This window comes from Oncorhynchus mykiss, chromosome 17, assembly GCF_057628025.1.
Source record: "Oncorhynchus mykiss isolate SJ-2025 chromosome 17, ASM5762802v1, whole genome shotgun sequence".
In the NCBI taxonomy this organism is placed as follows: domain Eukaryota; kingdom Metazoa; phylum Chordata; class Actinopteri; order Salmoniformes; family Salmonidae; genus Oncorhynchus; species Oncorhynchus mykiss.
In genome coordinates this window covers 46,415,886-46,442,223 of record NC_143038.1, presented here as the reverse complement: position 1 = coordinate 46,442,223, position 26,338 = coordinate 46,415,886, and the positions used below count along the sequence as shown (strand labels likewise).

At 45.7% G+C, this 26,338-nt stretch overlaps 1 protein-coding gene across 4 annotated transcripts in view; it reads left to right on the top strand.

Moving 5' to 3' along the window:
* Positions 1 to 26,338, top strand: part of LOC110494325 (zinc finger protein 385A) — a 77,218-nt gene that overhangs the window by 40,195 nt on the left and 10,685 nt on the right. For all 4 annotated transcript variants that reach the window (XM_021569285.3, XM_021569286.3, XM_036950410.2 and 1 more), the window contains exon 3: positions 10,245 to 10,355. In XM_021569285.3, coding sequence (XP_021424960.3) covers positions 10,245 to 10,355 — 111 coding nt within the window. The remainder of the gene's footprint in view (positions 1 to 10,244; positions 10,356 to 26,338) is intronic.

Sequence of the window (26,338 nt, the reverse complement as noted above, 5' to 3'; positions counted from 1 at the left end):
TTAATCAGAGATGTGTTGCTCCACTTCATTTTAAATCTAGATCAGTAAATCTATGATTAACGGTTTTAAACTATGATTAGTGACATGTTACACCAAGATATGATGTATTTCGTGAGTTGAAACGAAGTAGCTAGCCTACTTGACAAATGAGGCCACAAAGTTGCTGTTCCTTGATATAATAAACAATGTAATGTTAGAACTACTGAAACTTCATCTTGAAAGGTGCTCATGGGTTGGCGGATTTGAAATAAAATCTGTAATTTGCCAGTACTAGACAGAAAACGAATTGGTTAGCTAACATTAGCTACTGTAGCTAGCTAGTTTATAAACCGAGCTAGCTAACATACACTATTATTTATTATTGTCATTACTTAAAGTTATTTAGACATGTATTATTTGTCCGCTAGCCACCTCATCATAGCATGTCAAAGAAGTTCAAAATTCTTAATTTATGAAAATAAACTATTGTTGGAGCTGATGGAGGAATTTAGTAATGTACTGTAGGATAAAAAGACAGACAACACGACTGTCAGAAAGAGGGAAAGACCTGGGCCATTTTATGCGACAAATGCAATAGATCTACTTGGATTAAATAGAAGAGGGACCCAAATTGGATGAAAGCGTGCTGGATTTTTTATTACAGTAAGCAAAAGCCAAAAAGGATGTGGCAGAGGAGAGGCGGGGGCTATTTCAGACCGGAGCCGGGGGGAGCCTCTGTCCAAAGGAATTGATCCTATCTCCCAGAAGATATGCGAGATGATTCCCCAGCAATTTTCCCCTCTCCATAACCCCCATGATGACGACAGACAACTTGACCCACCAATATTTAGTAAGCATAAATAACTGGTAAATATCAATGCCTTTAATGCACGTTAAAACTAACGTTAATGCTACTTCACCACAATGTTAACGTTATCAGCCCATTACAGCATGTTGCATAACATCGTCATTCGTACCAAGGCTGGACACATCATAAGCCCCAATTCAATTGCTGTACAAAATGGGCACGTAAATAGCCTACTAATAATGAGTTCATTATCATAAAACTCAACAGGATTCAACCTGTATCTAATTATTCTCAGAGGACCTCGTTTTGGTCTCTCCACAGTAGATATGCTGCCATTTGATCAGTTAAACCACCTCAAGTGGCAGTTTAGAATTAATCTCCAATCTAAGTTTATATATTTTTTTATTAATTGAACAACAGGCTTAAAATTAATCTAGGTTTAAAGTGAAAACTAAACTTAGATTAGAGGAAGGATTTCATTTAAGGATTCATTTAAAACTAGGTTTAAAATTTGGTGCAACAAGATGAATAGATAAACCTTGATTTAACCCAGTTTAAGAGTTAATCCATGTTGGTGCAACCCCCCCATAGAGTGAATGGTTGTAAAGATGGGTAGAGGTCTGTAAGTAATAAAGAGATGCTCTGCTTTTTTGACACCACTCCACCAATCTCTAGTTTTGTCTTATCTTGATTATTGTCCAGTCATATGGTCAAGTGCTGCAAAGAAAGACCTAGTTAAGCTGCAGCTGGTTGAGAACAAAGCGGCGCGTCTTGTTCTTCATTGTAATCAGAGGGCTAATTTGAATTCTATGCATGCCAGTCTCTCTTGGTTAAGGGTTGAGGAAAGACTGACTGCGTCAATCTTATTTTTATACGAAACATTAATGTGTTGGAAATTCCAAGTTGTTTGCATAGTCAATGTACACACAACACTGACACACACACCTACCCCACCAGACATGCCACCAGGGGTCTTTTCACAGTCCCCAGGTCCAGAACAAATTCAAGGAAATGTACAGTACAGTATTATACAGAGCCATGAGTGCATGGAGCTCCCTTCCATCTTATATGGCAAAAAGCAAGTGAACAGCAAACCTGGTTTCAAAAAACAATTAAAGCAACACCTCGCGGCACAATGCCTCTCCCCCATGTGACCTACTTGTTCTGTGTATGTACTGACATGCATGTGTAACTGATAGATGCACACACACACACACACACACACACACACATGCACACACACGTTAATGGTTTTAAATGCATGTATATTTTTAAGTATTTTGTCTGTAATGTCTTTTTCGTTACATGTCGGACCCCAGTAAGACTAGCTATCGCCATTGGCATCGGCTAATGGGGATCCTAATAAATCTAATGCTTGGCTGTCGTTTGACAAATTAAAATAATCTTTCTCTTTTTATTAGAGTTTTTCCTAATAATCTCATCATGTAGGCTATACCCACACTGCAGTCTGACTACGAGCTGTTGGCTAGAGGCTCATGTGCCAATACCAGAGTGGACACATTCGCTATTAAAGCAAATTTTTTTGTGACAAACCCATCAGTAGAGTTGAAAATGCAATGGAAACCCATTTAACTTGTATTGTTAATTCGGTACATGGGGATTAAACCGCAAAATGTATTTTATTTGCACTACGTCAGCACGTACAGCCTTTATCCGCATCCAGTCAATTTTATGGAAACACATCTGTGGTGGGAACATGTGCATACTGTTTTTATTGGGATTTTACAATATTTGCATAAAAATGTGTTGTCAATTGGATGGAAACCTAGCTAGTCAGACTGAGTATGACAGAACATACTTACCCTGATAACCTGTAGAGGGTGCTAAAACAGAGGCTGAAAGTACACCAGACAGAGCAGACACAAGAATTTGATAGAAACTTCACAGACATTGATAAGTAATGTATGAGATTGAGAGAACCACTAAAGTTTCCTAGTGACATTCTGATGAGGACCTGATATTGTGACGGTCTGTGCTTAAACTCCACCTTGGGTCATTGGACAAGCCTATTCGGAAATGAATCAAGTATGGGTAGCTGAGAAGGAAGAAGCTTAATCTTTCCCCAGTTGCCTCAGCAATAAAAAATCAAATTCAACTACCTCGTACCCCTGCACACTGAGTCAGTACTGGTACTCCTTGTATATACAGTGCATTCGGAAAGTATTCGGATAGGGGTTGCTCAGCTCGGACACCAATAACATAGTCAAAAAAGGGGAACTGTAGCCAACATAACCTTCACTCCAAATCAAAACTTCAAACCTACAACCTGATTTTAGACAAAATTACCTGGAGCAATACCTACTACCAAACCAACGACCTGAAAACACTATTCAACCTGAAACTGAGTGAGTAATGTTTAGTCTGATGCTACTTTTAAAGCCAAGAAGAAAAATAAATTACAATAATATATTTTTACTATAAGGACTGAATTCTAAGTTAAGGCTACCCAGCTTCCTAGGTCAGAACTTATCTGGCTGCAACTTCAATTAGTACTGAGGTGTGAAGTGAGAGGTGTCAAAGCCCTTGAGCCCAACAATGGTAGGAGAGTTTCACAGCCTCCCCCACCCAAATGCAGAGGCCTTTGAACCCCCCTCCCTCTGTGCAGTGGTCATTACTGTAAAGTGCCCTCTGGATTCATCTCTATTTTGAACTGATATGCAGCCAGGACACTTCAATTGTAAATGACCTTAATAAGAAACAATATTGTTGCTTTGATCACATCAGAAGAAATACTCCAGAAGGAATGCCTTGACGTCGCAATCTCCAAAATACAACAGCCACAGGTCAACTTTGTATGGGCATCATAAAGGACCATTCGCCAAAACTGAAGAGATATAGCTAGCTAAAAACCTCCTTTTGCCCGTGAAAAAAAAATAATGGACAGAGACTTGCTAGATACGTTAGCTAGCTAGCTGGGATTTTCTAAAAGGAATCTGCCTCCCGGAAAAAATAAAAAAGTTTCTAACAAGTGGGTGTGACACCTATTCCTGTTGACTGCTGTGCTGCTGCTTGGATTCCACCTGGCGATCTGTTCACCGTCTGCCCTGGTCTGTCTCCCCTTGTCTGGTATAGGTACCCCCGCCACACTCCCCCTTCTCTCCAGAGCTTTCACTCGCCTCCAGCACACACGCGCTTACACACACACCGCAGACTTTGGACTGATCAGAATTTTAGGAAGGCAAATTAACTTGTGAAGCTTATTATGCGAGCTTACTCAGAAACACTTTAATTAACTACTATAGGCCTACTATTTATTTATTTCGTTATTTTATCTCATACTTTTATAGCCTACTGGACTCATAGAGAGCTACTCTCTCAAGTTATCTTGTTGGGGCGAGTGACTCTTTGAACTTACAACGATTAGCCCCAAGTCGTCATGTTTTTTTCTTATGCTTTATGTTATTTGCGTCAAGACACCTGCGTGCTTTGTTGACTATGAACTTGCTTGTTTACCCAACCATGGGACAGAATATGTTTGTTCCCAAACACGGGACTCTGACTCTCTATTGGTTACACGGACTCTTGGCCTCCCGTCCTATTCTAACTACCTCTCTCCGGCTTTGTATTCATGTTACCCGATGAAACTGCTCTACAATATGATCTTGTTGCCATCTGATGCACATTCAAATGTCATAAAAAAATCAACACTGCAGAGTTCTCCCTGTCCTCTGCCGTGCCCTGATTATATTACTGCTGATGATATCTGGAAATGTGCATATACACCCTAGCCCATCTACTGTTGCTAGCCCCAATTCTGATTTGTGCTCTGATATCTGTTTCACTGATTTCTGCTCTCGTAAAAGCCTTGGTTTTCTGCACGTTAGCACTAGAAGCTTATAACATAAAATGTATCTATTGAAGGTGTGGGTTCACAGCTCCAATCCAGATGTGCTGGTCATTACTGAAACGTGGTTAAAAAAAGAGTGTTTTGAACACTGATATTAACCTTTCTGGTAATAACCTTTTTTGGCAAGACATATCTTCCAAAGGTGGTGGAGTGGCAATCTTTACCAAGGAACCCCTTCAGTGCTCGAATGTCTCCACAAAATCTGTCCCCAAACAATTTGATTTGCTGGTTTTAAGCATTAAACTTTCAAATAACTCTTTATTGACTGTTGCTGGGTGTAACTGTCCACCATCAGCACCGGCCTTACCTGCCCTAAGCTCTCTCCGGGCCCCTTACACTAAGTCTGAATTTGTCCTGATAGGTCACCTAAACTGGGACATGCTTAAACCACCTGACCAAGTCCTAAAGCAATGGGACTCCCTAATTCTTTCTCAGATTATTACCAATCCCACAAGGTATGACTCTGAACACCCAGAAAAGGCTACTATCCTTGATGTTATCCTCACAAAAGTCCTGATAGGTATCAGTCTGGTGTTTTCTGTAATTTTCTGACCTTAGTGATCACTGTTTTACAGCCTGTGTTTGTAATGGCTGCTCAGTGAAATGACCTGTCCTGATTTGTCGTAGACGCTTGCTAAAAAACTTTAATTAGCAAGCCTTCCTTCATGACCTGGCCTCTGTAAATTGGCAAAGAATCAGCTTGATCCCATCTGTCAAAGACGCTTGGACCTTATTTTTTGATATTGTGATCTGACAGAGTTACTCCACCTCAAGAATTCCATTTGGCGAATGGCTCAGCACACGCATACTCAGACTGACTGGCTCTCGTTCAGGCAAATGAGAAATAAGTGCACTCAAGCTACCCGGAAGGCCAAAGTTAGTTACTTTAAGGAGCAGTTCTCTCTCTGTGGGTCTAACCCCAAGAAGTTCTGGAAAATGGTTAAAGACCTAGAGAATAAACCCTCCTCCTCACAGCTGCCCAAGTCCATTAATGTTGATGATGTTAATGATGATGATGTTAATGTTAATGATGTTAATGATGATGTGGTTGGTACTGACAAGGAGCACATGGCTGTGCTGTTTAATCACCACTTCATGAAGTCAGGATTCCTATTTGACTCAGCCTTACCTTATTGCCTGTCCAAAATGTCCTCATCTCCCACCCCTTCTAATGCGAGTAGCCCCAATGCTCCTCCCTCTCTTCCCCCTGCCCCACTACAAAGTCCCTCTCTTCCCCCTGCCCCACTACTGAATGAGGTGCTAAAGGAGCTCATTAAACTTGACCCCCCAAAAAACATCTGGGTCAGATGGTTTAGGTACTATCTTCTTTAGGTTGCAGCCCCTATCATCGCCAAGTCTATCTCTGACCTTTTTAACCTGTATCCCCTCTCTGGGGAGGTTCCCATTGCTTGGAATGCAGCCACGGTGCATCCTTTATTTATAGGGGGAAATCAAGCTGATCCTAACTGTTATAGGCCAATTTATGTTTTGCCTTGTTTATCAGAAGTGTTGGAAAAACTGAAGTGGATTTGTTGATGTCTATAGTATTCTCTCTGGTTCGCAATCTGCTTTCTGCTCAGGTTATGGATGTGTCACTGCAACCTTAAAGGTCCTAACTGATGTCACCATTGCCGTTGATTCTAAGCAATGATGTGCTTCTATTTTTATTGACTTTGCCAAAGCTTTTGACACGGTAGACCATTCCATTCTTGTGGGCCGGCTAAGGAGAATTGGTGTCTCTGAGGGGTCTTTGGCCCCTCAGAGACACTTAGCGCACTTCAGGTGGGTGGTTGGGTTGGTGGGAAGTGGTAGGTGGGGGGCTCTGGAGTTCAATATCCTTAACACATCAGGAGAGAGAGAAGGGAAAGAGAGAGAGAGATAAAGGGAGAGGGAGAGTGAGCACTGAAGTGCGTTGTGATTAAGGGAACAAAGAAAATTCCAGGTTAAAGATGAGGAGTATAAATATAGCCAGGAACTGTTATTAAACCACTTACATATGGGAGTATAATTACACCTTTCCCTGGTGTTTGGAAGTTGAACGTGAAAATAGACTCTCATTTTGCAGCGTAATTTCACAGCAGCAGTCAGTGATTAGAAGTTGAGTAAAACCCCAACGTGCTTTTGGCTGCAGTGTAGAAACACCCAGCCTGGGTTGTGGTTACCTAGCAGAGTGGCCAGAACCCTAGCTGGGGGGGGGGTCTTGCTGGGGTCTTCCATCTAGGGTGTGGGAAAAGTATGTGAACCCTTTGGAAATACCTGGATTTATGTATAAATTAGTAGTACAATTTGATATGATCTTCATCTAGGTCACAACAATAGACAAACACAGTCTGCTTAAACTAATAAAACACAAAAAAATTGACATTTTCATGTCTTTATTGAACACACCGTGTAAACATTCACAGTGCAGGGTGGGAAAAGTATATGAACCCCTGGATTTAATAACTGGTTGACCGTCCTTAACCTCAACCAAACGTTTTCTGTAGTTGTGGATCAGACCTGCACAACGGTCAGGAGGATTTTTGGACCATTCCTCTTTACAATACTGTTTCAGTTCAGCAGTATTCTTGGGATGTCTGGTGTGGGAATTCATTTTCCGTCGATGATAGCAAGCTGCCGAGGCCCTGAGGCAGCAAAGCAGCCTCAAACCATGATGCTCCCTACACCATACTTTACAGTTGGGATGAGGTTTTGATGTTGGTGTGCTGTGCCTTCTTTTCTCCACAGATAGTGTTGCGTGTTCCTTCCAAACAACTCAACTGTAGTTTCATCTGTTCACAGAATATTTTGCCAGTAGTGCTGTGGAACATACAGTTGCATTTTTGCAAACTTCAAACGTGCAGCAATGTTTATTTTGGACACCAGTGGCATCTTCCGTGGTGTCCTCCCGTGAACACCATTCTTGTTTAGTGTTTTAAGTATCGTAGACTCGTCAACAGAGACGCTAGCATGTTCCAGAGATTCTGCAAGTCTTTAGCTGACACTCTAGGATTCTTCTTAAACTCATTGAGCATTTTGTGCTGTGCTCTTGCAGTCATCTTTTCAGGATGGCCACTCCTAGGGAGAGTAGCAGCAGTGCTGAACTTTCTCCATTTATAGACAACTGGTCTTACCATGGACTGATGAACATCAAGACTTTTAGAGATACTTTTGTAACCCGTTCTAGCTTTATGCAAGTCAACAATTCTTAAACGTATATCTTCTGAGATCTCTTTTGTTCGAGGCATGGTTCACATCAGGCAATGATTCTTGTGAATAGCAAAGTCATATTTTGTGAGTGTTTTTTATAGGGAAAGGCAGCTCTAACCAACATCTCCAATCTCGTCTCATTGATTGGACTCCAGGTTAGCTGACTACTGAATTAGCTTTTGGAGTCATTAGCCTAGGGGTTCACATACCTTTTCCAACCTACACTGTGAATGTTTAAGTTATGTATTCAATAAAGACAAAAAAAAATAATTAATGTGTGTGTTATTAATTTAAGCACACTATGTTTGTCAATTGTTGTGACTTAGATGAAGATCAGATCAAATGTGATGACCAATTTATGCAGAAATCCAGGTAATTCCAAAGGGTTGACATGATTTTTCTTGCCACAGTATATATATATAGGTGCCCATGATTCGACAAGCAAGTGTCCACATTCTTTTGGTCATGTACTACAGTGGGGAGAACAAGTATTTGATACACTGCCAATTTAGCAGGTTTTCCTACTTACAAAGCATGTAGAGGTCTGTAATTTCTATCATAGGTACACTTCAACTGTGAGAGACGGAATCTAAAACAAAAATCCAGAAAATCACATTGTATGATTTTTAAGTAATTCATTTGCATTTTATTGAGTTTTTAGGTGTGTTTTGGCAAACTCTAAGCAGGCTTTCATATGCCTTTTACTGAGGTGTGGCTTCTGTCTGGTCACTCTACCATAAAGGCCTGATTGGTGGAGGGCTGCAAAGATGGTTGTCCTTCTGGAAGGTTCTCCCATCTCTACAGAAGAACTCTGGAGTGCTGTGAGAGTGACCATCGGGTTCATGGTAACCTCCCTGACCTTTACGAATGATGGCGGCCACTGTGTTCTTGGGGACCTTCAATGCAGCAGAAATGTTTTGGTACCCTTCCCCAGATCTGTGCCTCGAAACAATCCTGTCTCGGAGCTCTAAGGACAATTCCTTCGACCTCTTGGCTTGGTTTTTGATCTGACATGCACTGTCAACTGTGGAACCTTATAACAGACTGGTGAGTGCCTTTCCAAATCATGTCCAATCAATTGAATTTACCACAGGTGGACTCCAATCAAGTTGTAGAAACATCTCAAGGATGATCAATGGAAACAGGATGCACCTGAGCTCAATTTCTAGTCTCATAGCAAAAGGTCTAAATACTTACTTTTTTACTTTTTCTGTTTTTTATATTTAATAAACGTGCAAACATTTCTAAAAGCCTGTTTTTGCTTTGTCATTATGTGTTATTGTGTTTAGATTGATGAGAAAAATAACATTTAATCTCTTTTAGAATAAGGCTGTTACGTAACAAAATGTGGAAAAAGTCAAGTGGATTGAATACTTTCTGAATGCACTATATTTTTTTATTTTGATACAGTGGTGGTTGGTGATATTTAAGATGGGGGAGGACTATTTTTACTTTTCATGAACATGGCCTTAATTCTATTACATTATATTGGATGACTGTCATCCCTTTTCCATTCACCCAGTTCAACGTAACAGCGATAGGTTTAGGCTACTACATGATTCTTGAATGTTCCCTATACCCATCATGAGGTTGCTACATCCTAGCCTACAGTTTGCAATGTAGGTGCACAGAGGTCGAGGAAAAATGTGAAACATGAACAGACAGTGATACATTCAATGCCGCCTTGCACACGGTTGCCTGTATCTAGCTGATCTAGGGTGTAATTATTTGTCCAACAGTTGCAAACAAGAGTTTCTATTAGAAGAATTCAGGTATGTTTATCTCTGTTTTCTTTCGTTTGCTTCCGTTTAAGAAAAATTGTATTACTTCCCGCATCTACTGTATGTGCTCCCCTCCTCTCACCTTTTCCCTTCAATTGGCCCGACCAACCAGTGCTCCCACACATTGGCTAACCGGGCTATCTGCATTGTGTCCCACCACCCGCCAACCCCTCTGAGGAGCCTCCAATGGTACACGAAAGCCCAAAAACAAAGTGATACTTTATGTAGGATGGGGAGTCTGTAATCAGGGCCCGCTGTCTGTAATTGGGGCCCACCCAAGACCCAAGTCACAGACAGGTCCAGCAGCTGCTGTTGAACAAAAACACACTCTCCTGTCATTATCAATCAAGGCTCTCTCCCTTTCTCTAATTCGCTCTCCTTTTCATTCATTTACCCCTCTCTCTCTCTCTCTCTCTCTCTCTCTCTCTCTCTCGCTCTCTCTACCAATTTTCCTGCAATAGGGGCTTTACTCAAAATGTTTCATCAGATAACCTAACTCTGCTACCAGCCCACCACCATTGCACAGTAACCTATTATGTTTATCTGCTCCCCTACTCAGAGTAATTCGATTTTCTATATAATCCCTCTCCCCTCTGCCCCCCCTCCCCTTTCCCTCCAGATGGACCCGGTACAGAAGGCAGTGATGAACCACACCTTCGGCCCCCCCATGATGAAGACCAAACGACCCATCATCTCCTGCAACGTCTGCCAGATCCGCTTCAACTCAGAGGTAAGCTAGAAAGGCACTATCCATTCATCTATCCATCCCTCCATCCACATATTTACCAGTCCTTCTATCTTAGTATTCCACACATCCATCTATGGACTACATCATAGCCTGACGTAATGTCAGTGATTGACTGTACTGCTGGAGCAGGTGTCAGGTCAGAACTGTGTCTGTGATTTCTAGGCTCCACTTTTAGCCTTTGGGCAGCCCTGCTTATCTTACATTTTGCTGGCACTTCCCAGAAAGGAGTTGTGAATATTATGCAACTGTGTTCTGGGGGGCTAGGGAACAAGAGACCAGGGGCCTGAGATGTTGAGGTTGGATGGGGTGAGTGAGTAACTGTGGGAATGTCTTAGAGAGGAAACACACTAGAACAACGGCCGGCCGAGTGCTTCTGATCTAACGGATAGAAAACAATAGAACAGTGCATCATGGGGAGGGTCATGATAGAGGGCTTGTGAAGGGTAAGTGAGGGTGAATTACACAAAGCACATTCCAGCATATCAGTCTTGGGACAGGGCACCAACCCAAAAATAGGATGACTGAGGGAGCATAACTAAAGAATGAAGTAGTTCAATTGAAGGGGGAGGGGGGGGGGGGGGGGTTTAAGTGTCCCCATAAATCTGCCAGCGGTGTTTACTGATACTTTCACAGTTGAAAAACAAATAAATCATAAGATATACATCCACAACAGTTCTTTGGCTCCAGGGCTGGGCTAATTAGCATGATACAACCATGGTGTGTGTGTGTGTGTGTGTGTGTGTGTGTGTGTGTGTGTGTGTGTGTGTGTGTGTGTGTGTGTGTGTGTGTGTGTGTGTGTGTGTGTGTGTGTGTGCGCCCGTGTGTGTGTGGCCCTTGTGGGATTACTCTGAGCTGTTTGTTCCATCGGCATGGAAAAGTGATTAGGATCTTGGATGGTTCTGCACACATTCCAATAGAGAGAGGGGGGTCTGACAGATGATAGGTGCTTTTGACACTGACTGCCTTCTGAAACGTACAGTCATGAAGACAGAAGCTCTCAGCTCTGTAAACAATTTAATGTGAAGTCCTCACATTATCCACTGCTCAGTTTGATTGCATGTCTTTATGTGTATTGTACTGTAACCACATATAAATGTCGCCTCCTCTTCCTTTCTATATGATCCTCTCACCTTGCTTCTGTGTGTGTATTACAACACAAACTTAAGGTAAACAGATGTGGAGATATGGTCATATCTGAGGCTAAGTCAAACGCCTGATTTTCTCTTTATATACCCCTTCCCCTTCCCCGTCCCCTTCCCCTTCCCCGTCCCCTTCCCCTTCCCCTTCCCCTTCTCCTTCCCCGTCCCCTTCCCCTTCCCCTTCCCCTTCCCCGTCCCCTTCCCCTTCCCCGTCCCCTTCCCCTTCCCCGTCCCCTTCCTCTTCCCCTTCCCCTTCCCCTTCCCCTTCCCCTTCCCCTCTCCCTTCCCCTTCCCCTTCCCCTTCCCCGTCCCCTTCCCCGTCCCCTTCCCCTCTCCCTTCCCCTTCCCCGTCCCCTTCCCCTTCCCCTTCCCCGTCCCCTTCCCCGTCCCCTTCCCCTTCCCCGTCCCCGTCCCCTTCCCCTCTCCCTTCCCCTTCCCCGTCCCCTTCCCCTTCCCCTCTCCCTTCCCCTTCCTCTTCCCCTTCCCCTTCCCCTTCCCCTCTCCCTCTCCCTTCCCCTTCCCCTTCCCCTTCCCCTCTCCCTTCCCCTTCCCCACACAGATGTGAACGTTTGATCACCATTAAGATGATTATTAAGTAGTAAGAACTGTTTTACTGCCATAAACTGCATAAAGGTTATTATAGTTTTCTGTTTTTCTATTCGTTTTTTTTCTTGTTTTTTTGTTTATTTGAGTTTGTTTCGGTGTCAAAGATACCATATTTTTGTTTTTCAAATGAGTTTATTAATTATTTCAGTCAAAAGAAATTATCTATATTAATTTTGTTTTTGTTTCAGATTTATTTTACTATAATAACCTTGGACTGCATTGAGTACAACTATTTCACTGTGGGAGGCTTACGCAATTTGGGGATCTATACAATCCATATCGCTGAAACGTTACAGATTTCGCAATAGGAATTTAAAGGTAATTTCCGATTGAGCTGACATATGCAGAGTTTACTGTGAGTTTCGGTGATATGGATTGAATAGAGACCTTGGTTTATAATGTTCACTGTGTATATACAACATTATTGTTGTGCAATATTACATGTTTTTTGTAGTGTTTCACAATGGGTATATAGAGTACAGCCCAGGGTACATTGGTCCACAATAGCATGAGAGATGGGTATATCCCCTAAACATAAAAGTATCTTGCTCAGGGAAATCCAGTGTTTATGGCTGCTGCTGTCACTTCTAAGCCAAACACAAGTTTGTACACACAAGCATGGCAACAAATATTGACGCATGCCAACGAATAAAGCACTAAATAGTTTTCGGGAAAGGCTGTGGGTGGTGGATGCAGAGACAGGGGCTTCTCAGACTCCATAACAGCTGCACCACTGTGGGGAGGGGCTCTTGACCTGATCCTGTGGGAGGGGAAGCGGGGGGTCTCAATGATATCTATCTACCTGCTCTAACCCCACTCCCGTGTACCTCCTCTCACATGGTCGACCTCTATGGTTGGTTAGGTGTCACTGCTCTAACCCCACTCCCTTGGACCTCCTCTCACATGGTCGACCTCTATGGTTGGTTAGGTGTCACTGCTCTAACCCCACTCCCGTGGACCTCCTCTCACATGGTCGACCTCTATGGTTGGTTAGGTGTCACTGCTCTAACCCCACTCCCGTGGACCTCCTCTCACATGGTCGACCTCTATGGTTGGTTAGGTGTCACTGCTCTAACCCCACTCCCGTGGACCTCCTCTCACATGGTCGACCTCTATGGTTGGTTAGGTGTCACTGCTCTAACTGCTCTTAAATAATGCTGTAATCAAAAGAGCTAGAATTGATTTTGTACCATATGTTGTGATTCTCACCAAATTTGTCTCACACTATTCAAACCCTACAATCTAATAAACAGCTTATAAAGTTATCTTAGCCTATAGATCACATATTGCAAACAAACAATCTGAACTAAAAACTCCACACATTTTGTAATTTCTGTGCATCCTTGACAATTGATAATCAATAGGCCTAACCAAAAACAGCACCCGTTTTTTCAGCAAACCAGCACATCAGCATCTTCTCTCTATTGTGGCACCAATGTGAGAGGGTTTATGGCAGGTGAAACAGTGTTGCAGTAGTCTAGTGTGTGGTGCAGGAATAATGACAAGCAAACCTGGGTAGCTTTGTGTTCACATTACCCTAAAAAAGGGAACCAGACTGCGGAATTCAAGCGAACCGAACTCAGACCTCTTGAGATGGTCTCATTTCGGTTCACTTCGGGGGCCCTTCTTTGAAGGGTCTGAGTTATTTTGGAGCGTTCACACTGGACAAAAAATTAAGCGAACTGCACTGAGTTGACAAAAATTGGGGAACAAAGTGAAAAAACACCCTGGACTGCATTTTCTGTCAGTCAATACTGGCCATAAAACTTAAGAATTTGCTAAACTAGAGTCAATTAAAGGCTGAAGCTGAACACAAACCAAAATATCTGGATTGATTAATATGCGCAATGCGGAGGCAAGCGTATCACACTGTCTGCCAACGGTAATGTAATGTACGGCCACATCGGGTAATTATGAAATTGCAATTCATTCAAAGCAGCCACCAGCCACAGAGGACAGATTAGGCTGTCAGCTTTCAGCCCCGGCTCTCTCTGCTGCAAGACTGACGTCACACGCATCTTGACTGTGCTGCATTGGCCATCGTCACCACTGCAGCACCACAAAGCCGGACACCTTTTCTCTCTCTTTTTCTCTCTCTTTTTCTCTTTTTCTCTCTCTTTTCCCTATTTCTCTCCCTCTCTCTCTCTCTCTCTCTCTCTCTCCCCCCCCTCCTCCTCAGGTAGCCTAGTGGTTATAGTGTTGGGCCAGGAACCGAGGATTAGGTTAAATGCAGAAGACACATTTCAGTTGAAGGCATTCAGTTGTACAACTGACTAGTTATCCCCCGTTTCCCTTTCATTCTTGTCACTCTCAGTCCCTAAAATAGACCCTACCCACTGGGTACAGGCATCAGTTCAACGTCTAGTTTTAATTTACATTCGGTTGAGTTGTCAACTAACGTGAAATCAATTTGGATTTAGGTTAAAAGTTGGGAGAAAAAAATACAAAATTCCCTTATGGTGATTACTTTTTCAAATCCAATCAATTTTCCATGTTGATTCAATGTCAACACATTTCATTTATTGGTTGAATTGACATGGAAACAACATTGATTCAACCAGTTTTTGCCCAGTGGCTGCTTTTTTCTCCTTGTTCTGCCTCTTCATAAATCTTCGTGTCTCTCCGTCTCTCTTTCTCTCTGGCGTACTTCCTGTGTCTCTGTCTCCTCTGCATTTCTCTCTGTCCCTCATCCTCCCTCTTCTCTCCCCTCCCACCCCCTCTGTCCTCCATCATGTTGCCTGTAGGCTGTATAGTAGATCTGGCTGCTAGACCAGTTCTCTCTGGTTCCTCTGCCTTTGTTGCTTTATAGATAAAACATCAAAGCCCCATCCTGCTCAGAGAGAAAAGGATTTCAGGGAAATTATCGCGTTCTCATTTTCTCATTTAAATCTTTCCCATGCTTCTTATTCCCTCATTCATCTTAAATCCTACTTTTCATACTCTCTTTTCATAACCTTTCTCAGCCTATTCCAAACATCATGTACTATTTTATAACTATTCAGTTCTTCCCATGACTTCAATGACCCTAAATATTTCTCTTTCCTCCTTCCTTCTAGTCTCTTTCTTGACTTTCTCTGCTCTGTCCCCTCTTCATGTCTCCCTATCCGTCTCCCCTCTCTGTTGTCAACTCTACTCTGTTGTAATTGATAGCTGACCTTCATTGATCCCACAAGACCCAAACACTGGGTCAGGAACAGAGCTTCAGAAGCAAAGCTTTCCCTCAGAGAGGACCATCAAAGAGAGCAAAGGAGAGAGAGAGAATGCAAGAGAGATAAGGGGTTTATAATCTGAAAGAGAGCGGCAATGATGGAGAAAGTGGAGAGAGAGTTCTCTCTGTCTGTCTCTTTAGAGCACATAGCTGTTGCTGAGTGCCGTCTTTACAACCCTCCATCTCTAATCTGTGGGTTTTGGGGAGCTGGAGCCTAAATAAGACCTTCCGAGGGCTTGGCTTACACATGAAGGGCTATATGTGCATCTCTGTCATCGCCAATCAGGACTGGGGCTCTATGTATACCCCTGTCATCAGTAAATACTGCCTGGGGCTTAGGGAGGCATCCCTGACATGTCCCAGCAGCTCTCTAGCCTTGTTGATAACACCCTCACCCCTCCCCCCCCCCCCCCCCCCCCTCAGTGCCTCCAAGACCCAGCTCTCTTTATAGCCTTGTAGCTGTCTACACCCCCTCTAAAATGAAATAAAATCAAATGTGTCAGCCAGATAGCCACTCACAAAGTATCGACTACCGATCGTTGTTCATGGTGCTGAAATTGCGACATGTCTACGTGGCTGCATGCCTATCGAATCAATGTGTTTTTTTGTAGTGCCAGGGCCTGTATGGCTTTGCTTTAGCTAATGCATACATGTTTATTGGTAGGAATAATTGGTCTTAATTTTCTCATGTTAAGCCTAACATTTCATGGTGATAATAATGTAATTACAGATTGCAGATTGTAACATTTATTTCTGATGCAACAGCATACTAATCAGCTAGCAATTTTTTTAAATATACAACTGTCCTGTATAGGCTACCTGAACGTGAATGACATGTTGTTATGGTTTTCTTCGGGCGAAGGAGAGTCAGACCAAAATGCAGCGTGGTTGATTCGATACATCTTTAATAAAGATGAAACACAAACAATACAAAAACAATAAACGTACCGCGAAAACCTATACAGCCTATCTGGTGACAACAAACACAGAGACAGGAACAATCACCCACGAAACACTCAAAGAATATGGCTGCCTAAATATGGCTCCCAATCAGAGATAACGATAATCACCTGCCTCTAATTGAGAACCAATTCAGACAGCCATAGACTTACCTAGAAAACCCCACTAAGCCACAATCCCAATACCTACTAAAACCCCAAGACAAAACACACCACATAAATAAACCCATGTCACACCCTGGCCTGACCAAAATAATAAAGAAAACACAAAATACTACGACCAGGGCGTGACACATGTGGTGCAGCGGTCTAAGGCACTGCATCTCAGTGTAAGTGTCACGTTCTGACCTTTATTTTCTTTGTTTTGTCATTATTTAGTATGGTCAGGGCGTGAGTTGGGGTGGGCAGTCTATGTTTGTTTTTTCTATGATTTGGGTATTTCTATGTTTCGGCCTAGTAAAGGTTCTCAATCAGAGGCAGGTGTCATTAGTTGTCTCTGATTGAGAATCATACTTAGGTAGCCTGGGTTTCACTGTGTGTTTGTGGGTGATTGTTCCTGTCTCTGTGTTTGCACCAGATAGGGCTGTTTTGGGTTTTCACGTTTCTTGTTTTGTTAGTTTGTTCATGTCTTTATTAAAGAACCATGAATAGATATCACGCTGCATTTTGTTCCGCCTCTCCTTCACCGCAAGAAAACCGTTACAAAATCACCCACCACAACAGGACCAAGCGGCGTGGTAACGGGCAGCAGAAGGAGCCGCGAAATAAAGACTTCTGGACTTGGGAAGAAATCCTCGACGGGAGAGGACCCTGGGCAAAGCCAGGGGAGTGTCGCCGCCCCAAGGTGCAGCAGGAGAAGCGGCAGCAGGAGCAGCGCGAGGAGGAATGGACAGGGGAGGACGAATTGTACGGAAAAGGACCCTGGGCACAGCCTGGAGAATATCGCCGCCCCAAAGAAGAGCTGGAGGCGGCGAAGGCAGAGAAGCGCTGGTATGAGGAGGCTGCACGGCGGCGTAGATGGAAGCCCGAGAGTCAGCCCCAAAAATGTCTTGGGGAGGGGCACACAGGAAGTGTGGCGAAGCCAGGTAGGAGACCTGCGCCAATTTCCTGTGCTTTCCCGGGGGGCAAGAGAGACCGGGCAGGCACCGTGTTATGCGGTGGAGCGCACGGTGTCCCCAGTGCGGGTGCATAGCCCAGTGCGGTACATACCAGCTCCGCGTATCGGCCAGGCTAGAGTGAGCATCGAGCCAAGTGCCATGAAGCCGGCTCTACGCATCTGGTCCCCAGTGCGTCTCCTTGGGCCGGCTTACATGGCACCAGCCTTGCGCACGGTGTCCCCGGTTCGCCGCACTGGCAGGGCGACCGGGAGCATTCAACCGGGTAAGGTTGGGCAGGCTCTGTGCTCAAGAGCTCCAGTGTGCCTGCACGGTCCGGTCTATCTGGTACCACCTCCACGCACCAGCCCTCCGGTGGCAGCCCCCCGCACCAGGCTGTCTCTCCGTCTCATCCCTACAGGTGCTCCTGCCTGTCCAGTGCTGCCGGAGCCTTCCTCCTCTCCAGCGCTGCTAGAGCCTTCCTCCTCTCCAGCGCAGCCAGAGTCTCCCGCCTGTTCGGCGCTGCCAGAGCTCCCGCCCCTCAGTCCAGAGGCGCTAGAGCCCCTCATTCCAGAGGCGCCAGAGCTACTCAGTCCAGCGCTGCCAGAGCCTTCCTCTCCAGCGTTGCTGGAGCTTCCAGTCTGCCCAGCGCCATCAGAGTCGCCAGTCTGCCCAGCGCCATCAGAGCCGCCCGTCTGCCCAGCGCCGCCAGTCTGCCCAGCGCCGCCAGTGCCTCCAGTCTGCAAGGAGCTGCCAGTGGCGCCAGTCTGCAAGGTTCCGCCAGTCTGCAAGGAGCCGCCAGTGCCGCCAGTCTGCAAGGAGCCGCCAGTGCCGCCCGTCTGCCCAGCGCCGCCAGTCTGCAAGGAGCCGCCAGTGCCGCCAGTCTGCAAGGAGCCGCCAGTGCCGCCAGTCTGCAAGGAGCCGCCAGTGCCGCCAGTCTGCAAGGAGCCGCCAGTGCCGCCAGTCTGCAAGGAGCCGCCAGTGCCGCCAGTCTGCAAGGAGCCGCCAGTGCCGCCAGTCTGCAAGGAGCCGCCAGTGCCGCCAGTCTGCAAGGAGCCGCCAGTGCCGCCAGTCTGCAAGGAGCCGCCAGTGCCGCCAGTCTGCAAGGAGCCGCCAGTGCCGCCAGTCTGCCAGGAGCCGCCAGTGCCGCCAGTCAGCCAGGGGCCGCCAGTGCCGCCAGTCAGCCAGGGGCCGCCAGTGCCGCCAGTCAGCCCAGAGGCGCCAGAGCCCCTCAGCCCAGAGGCGCCAGAGCCCCTGAGCCCAGGACCCGAGCTGCCCCTCTGTCCCGAGCTGCCCCTCTGTCCCGAGCTTCCGCCCCTCTGTCCCGAGCTTCCGCCCCTCTGTCCCGAGCTTCCGCCCCTCTGTCCCGAGCTTCCGCCCCTCTGTCCCGAGCTTCCGCCTCTCTGTCCCGAGCTTCCGCCCCTCTGTCCCGAGCTTCCGCCCCTCTGTCCCGAGCTTCCGCCCCTCTGTCCCGAGCTGCCGCCCCTCTGTCCCGAGCTGCCCCTCTGTCCCGAGCTGCCCCTCTGTCTAGTGGGGTCATTTAGTAGGGTCGCCATGGTTAGGAGGCCACGAAGGCGGACTAAGACGATGGTGAAGTGGGGTCCGCGTCCCGAGCCAGAGCCGCCACCGCGGACAGACGCCCACCCAGACCCTCCCCTATAGGTTAAGGTTTTGCGGCCGGAGTCCGCACCTTTGGGGGGGGGGTACTGTCACGTTCCGACCTTTATTTCCTTTGTTTTGTCATTATTTAGTATGGTCAGGGCGTGAGTTGGGGTGGACAGTCTATGTTTGTTTTTTCTATGATTTGGGTATTTCTATGTTTCGGCCTAGTATGGTTCTCAATCAGAGGCAGGTGTCATTAGTTGTCTCTGATTGAGAATCATACTTACGTAGCCTGGGTTTCACTGTGTGTTTGTGGGTGATTGTTCCTGTCTCTGTGTTTGCACCAGATAGGGCTGTTTTGGGTTTTCACGTTTCTTGTTTTGTTAGTTTGTTCATGTATAGAGTCTTTATTAAAGAACCATGAATAGAAACCACGCTGCATTTTGGTCCGCCTCTCCTTCACCGCAAGAAAACCGTTACAGTAAGAGGCATCACTACAGTCCCTTGTTCGAATCCAGGCTGTATCACATCCGGCTGTGATTGGGAGTCCCATAGAGTGGCGCACAATTGGTCCGGGGTAGGTCGTCATTATAAATAAGAAATTGTTCTTAACTGATTTGACTAGTTAAATAAATATATTTTTTTATTAAATGAGCTGTCCTCACGCTCTCTCCCAGTCTATTAATTACAAATAATACAATCAGTCCCACTTCAAAACACTAGCTTACGAGGGATTGTTTCATTATGCAGTGTACTATCTATAGCAGGTATTCCCAAATGCGCAATGCCGTCGGGGGTACGCCAAATAAAAATGTTCAAACATTTATATATACAGTATATTTAAAGGTGCTATACATTTGGGTGAGTTTTTTTTCTCACCTGAGTAGCCTCATTTCACTGCCAAAAATAAGATTAAACCATCTAGTGTTCAGCGAAATAACAACACAATGTCAAATACAGGTAGCCTAGTCAAATAATTAACATCCAGTCACATTAATGTGGCTCATGTTGGTATCTGTACTGATGGTGCAAAAGCCATGACAGGGAGACATAGTGGAGTGGTAACGCGCGTGCAAGCAGCTGCTCCCAAAGCCACTTGGGTACACTGCAGCATCCACGGAGAGGCTCTTGCTGCCAAGGGAATGTCTGACAGCTTGAAAGACGTTTTGGACACTACAGTGAAAATGGTTAACTTTGTTAAAGCAAGGCCCCTGAACTCTTGTGTATTTTTTGCACTATGCAATGATATGGGCAGCGACCATGTAACGCTTTTACAACATACAGAAGGAAGTGTGCTGGTTATCAAGGGGCAAAGTATTGACACTTTCTTTTGAATTGAGAGAAGAGCATTTTTATTTTTTTTTTACAAACATTTTCTTTACTGACCATCATTTTCACTTCAAATCAAAGTTTATTTGTCACGTGCACTGAATACAACAAGTGCAGACCTTACAGTGAAATGCTTTCTTACAAGCTCTAACCAATAAAAACAGTAAAAAGACAGTGAAAAACAGTAGCGAGGCTATATACAGTAGCAAGGCTATAAAAGTAGCGAGGCTACATACAGACACTGGTTAGTCAGGCTGATTGAGGTAGTATGTACATGTAGATATGGTTAAAGTGACTATGCATATATGATGAATAGAGAGTAGCAGTAGCGTAAAGAGGGGTTGGCGGGTGGCGGGTGGTGGGACACAATGCAGATAGCCTGGTTAGCCAATGTGCAGGAGCACTGGTTGGTTGGGCCAATTGAGGTAGTAAATCAAATCAAATCAAATTTTATTTGTCACATACACATGGTTAGCAGATGTTAATGCGAGTGTAGCGAAATGCTTGTGCTTCTAGTTCCGACAATGCAGTAATAACCAACAAGTAATCTAACTAACAATTCCAAAACTACTGTCTTGTACACAGTGTGAGGGGATAAAGTATATGTACATAAGGATATATGAATGAGTGATGGTACAGAGCAGCATAGGCAGATACAGTAGATGGTATCGAGTACAGTATATACATATGAGATGAGTATGTAAACAAAGTGGCATAGTTAAAGTGGCTAGTGATACATGTATTACATAAGGATACAGTCGATGATATAGAGTACAGTATATACGTATGCATATGAGATGAATAATGTAGGGTAAGTAACATTATATAAGGTAGCATTGTTTAAAGTGGCTAGTGATATATTTACATCATTTCCCATCAATTCCCATTATTAAAGTGGCTGGAGTTGAGTCAGTGTCAGTGTGTTGGCAGCAGCCACTCAATGTTAGTGGTGGCTGTTTAACAGTCTGATGGCCTTGAGATAGAAGCTGTTTTTCAGTCTCTCTGTCCCAGCTTTGATGCACCTGTACTGACCTCGCCTTCTGGATGATAGCGGGGTGAACAGGCAGTGGCTCGGGTGGTTGATGTCCTTGATGATCTTTATGGCCTTCCTGTGACATCGGGTGGTGTAGGTGTCCTGGAGGGCAGGTAGTTTGCCCCCGGTGATGCGTTGTGCAGACCTCACTACCCTCTGGAGAGCCTTACGGTTGAGGGCGGAGCAGTTGCCGTACCAGGCGGTGATACAGCCCGCCAGGATGCTCTCGATTGTGCATCTGTAGAAGTTTGTGAGTGCTTTTGGTGACAAGCCGAATTTCTTCAGCCTCCTGAGGTTGCTGCTGCGCTGCGCCTTCTTCACAATGCTGTCTGTGTGAGTGGACCAATTCAGTTTGTCTGTGATGTGTATGCCGAGGAACTTAAAACTTGCTACCCTCTCCACTACTGTTCCATCGATGTGGATAGGGGGGTGTTCCCTCTGCTGTTTCCTGAAGTCCACAATCATCTCCTTAGTTTTGTTGACGTTGAGTGTGAGGTTATTTTCCTGACACCACACTCCGAGGGCCCTCACCTCCTCCCTGTAGGCCATCTCGTCGTTGTTGGTAATCAAGCCTACCACTGTTGTGTCGTCCGCAAACTTGATGATTGAGTTGGAGGCGTGCGTGGCCACGCAGTCGTGGGTGAACAGGGAGTACAGGAGAGGGCTCAGAACGCACCCTTGTGGGGCCCCAGTGTTGAGGATCAGCGGGGAGGAGATGTTGTTGCCTACCCTCACCACCTGGGGGCGGCCCGTCAGGAAGTCCAGTACCCAGTTGCACAGGGCGGGGTCGAGACCCAGGGTCTCGAGCTTGATGACGAGCTTGGAGGGGACTATGGTGTTGAATGCCGAGCTGTAGTCAATGAACAGCATTCTCATATAGGTATTCCTCTTGTCCAGATGGGTTAGGGCAGTGTGCAGTGTGGTTGAGATTGCATCGTCTGTGGACCTATTTGGGCGGTAAGCAAATTGGAGTGGGTCTAGGGTGTCAGGTAGGGTGGAGGTGATATGGTCCTTGACTAGTCTCTCAAAGCACTTCATGATGACGGAAGTGAGTGCTACGGGGCGGTAGTCGTTTAGCTCAGTTACCTTAGCTTTCTTGGGAACAGGAACAATGGTGGCCCTCTTGAAGCATGTGGGAACAGCAGACTGGTATAGGGATTGATTGAATATGTCCGTAAACACACCGGCCAGCTGGTCTGCGCATGCTCTGAGGGCGCGGCTGGGGATGCCGTCTGGGCCTGCAGCCTTGCGAGGGTTAACACGTTTAAATGTCTTACTCACCTCGGCTGCAGTGAAGGAGAGACCGCAAGTTTTCGTTGCAGGCCGTGTCAGTGGCACTGTATTGTCCTCAAAGCGGGCAAAAAAGTTATTTAGTCTGCCTGGGAGCAGGACATCCTGGTCCGTGACTGGGCTGGATTTCTTCCTGTAGTCCGTGATTGACTGTAGACCCTGCCACATGCCTCTTGTGTCTGAGCCGTTGAATTGAGATTCTACTTTGTCTCTGTACTGACGCTTAGCTTGTTTGATAGCCTTGCGGAGGGAATAGCTGCACTGTTTGTATTCGGTCATGTTACCAGACACCTTGCCCTGATTAAAAGCAGTGGTTCGCGCTTTCAGTTTCACGCGAATGCTGCCATCAATCCACGGTTTCTGGTTAGGGAATGTTTTAATCGTTGCTATGGGAACAACATCTTCAACGCACGTTCTAATGAACTCGCACACCGAATCAGCGTATTTGTCAATGTTGTTGTCTGACGCAATACAAAACATGTCCCAGTCCACGTGATGGAAGCAGTCTTGGAGTGTGGAGTCAGCTTGGTCGGACCAGCGTTGGACAGACCTCAGCGTGGGAGCCTCTTGTTTTAGTTTCTGTCTGTAGGCAGGGATCAACAAAATGGAGTCGTGGTCAGCTTTTCCGAAAGGGGGGCGGGGCAGGGCCTTATATGCGTCGCGGAAGTTAGAGTAACAATGATCCAAGGTCTTTCCACCCCTGGTTGCGCAATCGATATGCTGATACAATTTGGGGAGTCTTGTTTTCAGATTAGCCTTGTTAAAATCCCCAGCTACAATGAATGCAGCCTCCGGATAAATGGTTTCCAGTTTGCAAAGAGTCAAATAAAGTTAATTCAGAGCCAACTGCATGGGGGGGGGGATATATACGGCTGTGATTATAATCGAAGAGAATTCTCTTGGTAGATAATGCGGTCTACATTTGATTGTGAGGAATTCTAAATCAGGTGAACAGAAGGATTTGAGTTCCTGTATGTTTCTTTCATCACACCATGTCACGTTAGTCATAAGGCATACGCCCCCGCCCCTCTTCTTACCAGAAAGATGTTTGTTTCTGTCTGCGCGATGCGTGGAGAAACCTGTTGGCTGCACCGCCTCGGATAGTGTCTCTCCAGTAAGCCACGTTTCCGTGAAGCAAAGAACGTTACAGTCTCTGATGTCCCTCTGGAATGCTACCCTTGCTCGGATTTCATCAACCTTGTTGTCAAGAGACTGGACATTGGCAAGAAGAATGCTAGGGAATGGTGCACGGTGTGCCCGTCTCCGGAGTCTGACCAGAAGACTGCCTCGTTTACCTCTTTTTCGGAGTCGTTTTTTTGGGTCGCTGCATGGGATCCACTCCGTTGTCCTGTTTGTAAGGCAGAACACAGGATCCGCGTCGCGAAAAACATATTCTTGGTCGTACTGATGGTGAGTTGACGCTGATCTTATATTCAGTAGTTCTTCTCGACTGTATGTAATGAAACCTAAGATGACCTGGGGTACTAATGTAAGAAATAACACGTAAAAAAACAAAAAACTGCATAGTTTCCTAGGAACGCGAAGCGAGGCGGCCATCTCTGTCGGCGCCGGAAGTGTGTACATATGTACATGAATGTATAGTTAAAGTGACTGTGCATATATGATAAACAGAGAGTAGCAGCAGCGTAAAACGAGGGGTTGGGGGACACACACAATGCAAATAGTCCGGGTAGCGATTTGATTACCTGTTCAGGAGTCTTATGGCTTGGGGGTAAAAACTGTTGAGAAGCCTTTTTGTCCTAGACTTGGCACTCCGGTACCGCTTGCCATGTGGTAGTAAAGAGAACAGTCTATGACTGGGGTGGCTGGTGTCTTTGACAATTTTTAGGGCCTTCCTCTGACACCGCCTGGTGTAGAGGTCCTGGATGGCAGGCAGCTTAGCCCCAGTGATGTACTGGGCCGTATGCACTACCCTCTGCAGTGCCTTGCGGTCGGAGGCCAAGCAATTGCCGTACCGGGCAGTGATGCAACCAGTCAGGATGCTCTCGATGTTGCAGCTGTAGAACCTATTGAGGATCTCAGGACCCATGTCAAATCTTTTTAGTTTCCTGAGGGGGAATAGGCTTTGTTGTGCCCTCTTCACAACTGTTTTGGTATGTTTGGACCATTCTAGTTTGTTGTTGATGTGGACACCAAGGAACTTGAAGCTCTCAACCTGCTCCACTACAGCCCCATCGATGAGAATGGGGGCGTGCTCGGTCCTCCTTTTCCTGTAGTCCACAATAATCTCATTAGTCTTGGTTACATTGAGGGATAGGTTGTTATTCTGGCACCACCCAGCCAGGTCTCTGACCTCCTCCCTATAGGCTGTCTCGTCGTTGTCAGTGATCAGGCCTACCATTGTTGTGTCGTCAGCAAACATAATGATGGTGTTGGAGTCGTGCCTGGCTGTGCAGTCGTGGGTGAACAGGGAGTACAGGATGGGACTGAGCACGCACCTCTGGGGGGCTCCAGCGTTGAGGATCAGCGTGGCAGGTGTGTTGCTACCTACCCTCACCACCTGGGGGCGGCCCGTCAGGAGGTCCAGTATCCAGTTGCAGAGGGAGGTGTTTAGTCCCAGGATCCTTAGCTAAGTGATGAGCTTTGAGGGTACTATGGTGTTGAACGCTGAGCTGTAGTCAATGAATAGCATTCTCATATAAGTGTTCCTTTTGTCCAGGTGGGAAAGGGAAGTGTGGAGTGCAATAGAAATTGCATAATCTGTGGATCTGTTTGGACGGTATGCAAATTGGTGTTGATGTGAACCATGACCAGCCTATCAAACACTTTATGGCTACGGACGTGAGTGCTACGGGTCTGTAGTCATTTAGGCAGGTTGCCTTTGTGTTCTTGGTCACAGGGACTATGGTGGTCTGCTTGAAACATGTTTGTATTACAGACTCAATCAGGGACATGTTGAAAATGTCAGTGAAGACACCTGCCAGTTGGTCAGCACATGCCCAGAGCACACATCCTGGTGATCCGTCTGGCCCGCAGCCTTGTGAATGATGACCTGTTTAAAGGTCTTACTCAAGACGGCAATGGAGAGCGTGATCACACAGTCGTCCGGAACAGCTGATGCTCTCATGCATGCCTCAGTGTTGCTTGCCTCGAAGCGAGCATAGAAGTGATTTAGCTTGTCAAGTAGGCTCGTGTCACCGGGCAGCTCGCGGTTGTGCTTCCCTTTGTAGTCTGTAATAGTTTGCAAGTCTTGCCATATAAGACGAGCGCCGGAGCCGGTGTAGTATGATTCAATCCTAGCCCTGTATTGACGATTTGCCTGTTTGATGGTTCGTCGCAAGGCATAGCAGGATTTCTTGTAAGCTTCCGGGTTAGAGTCCCATTTACAGTGCCTTGCGAAAGTATTCGGCCCCCTTAAACTTTGTGACCTTTTGCCACATTTCAGGCTTCAAACATAAAGATATAAAACTGTATTTTTTTGTGAAGAATCAACAACAAGTGGGACACAATCATGAAGTGGAACGACATTTATTGGATATTTCAAACTTTTTTAACAAATCAAAAACTGAAAAATTGGGCGTGCTAAATTATTCAGCCCCTTTACTTTCAGTGCAGCAAACTCTCTCCAGAAGTTCAGTGAGGATCTCTGAATGGTCCAATGTTGACCTAAATGACTAATGATGATAAATACAATCCACCTGTGTGTAATCAAGTCTCCGTATAAATGCACCTGCACTGTGATAG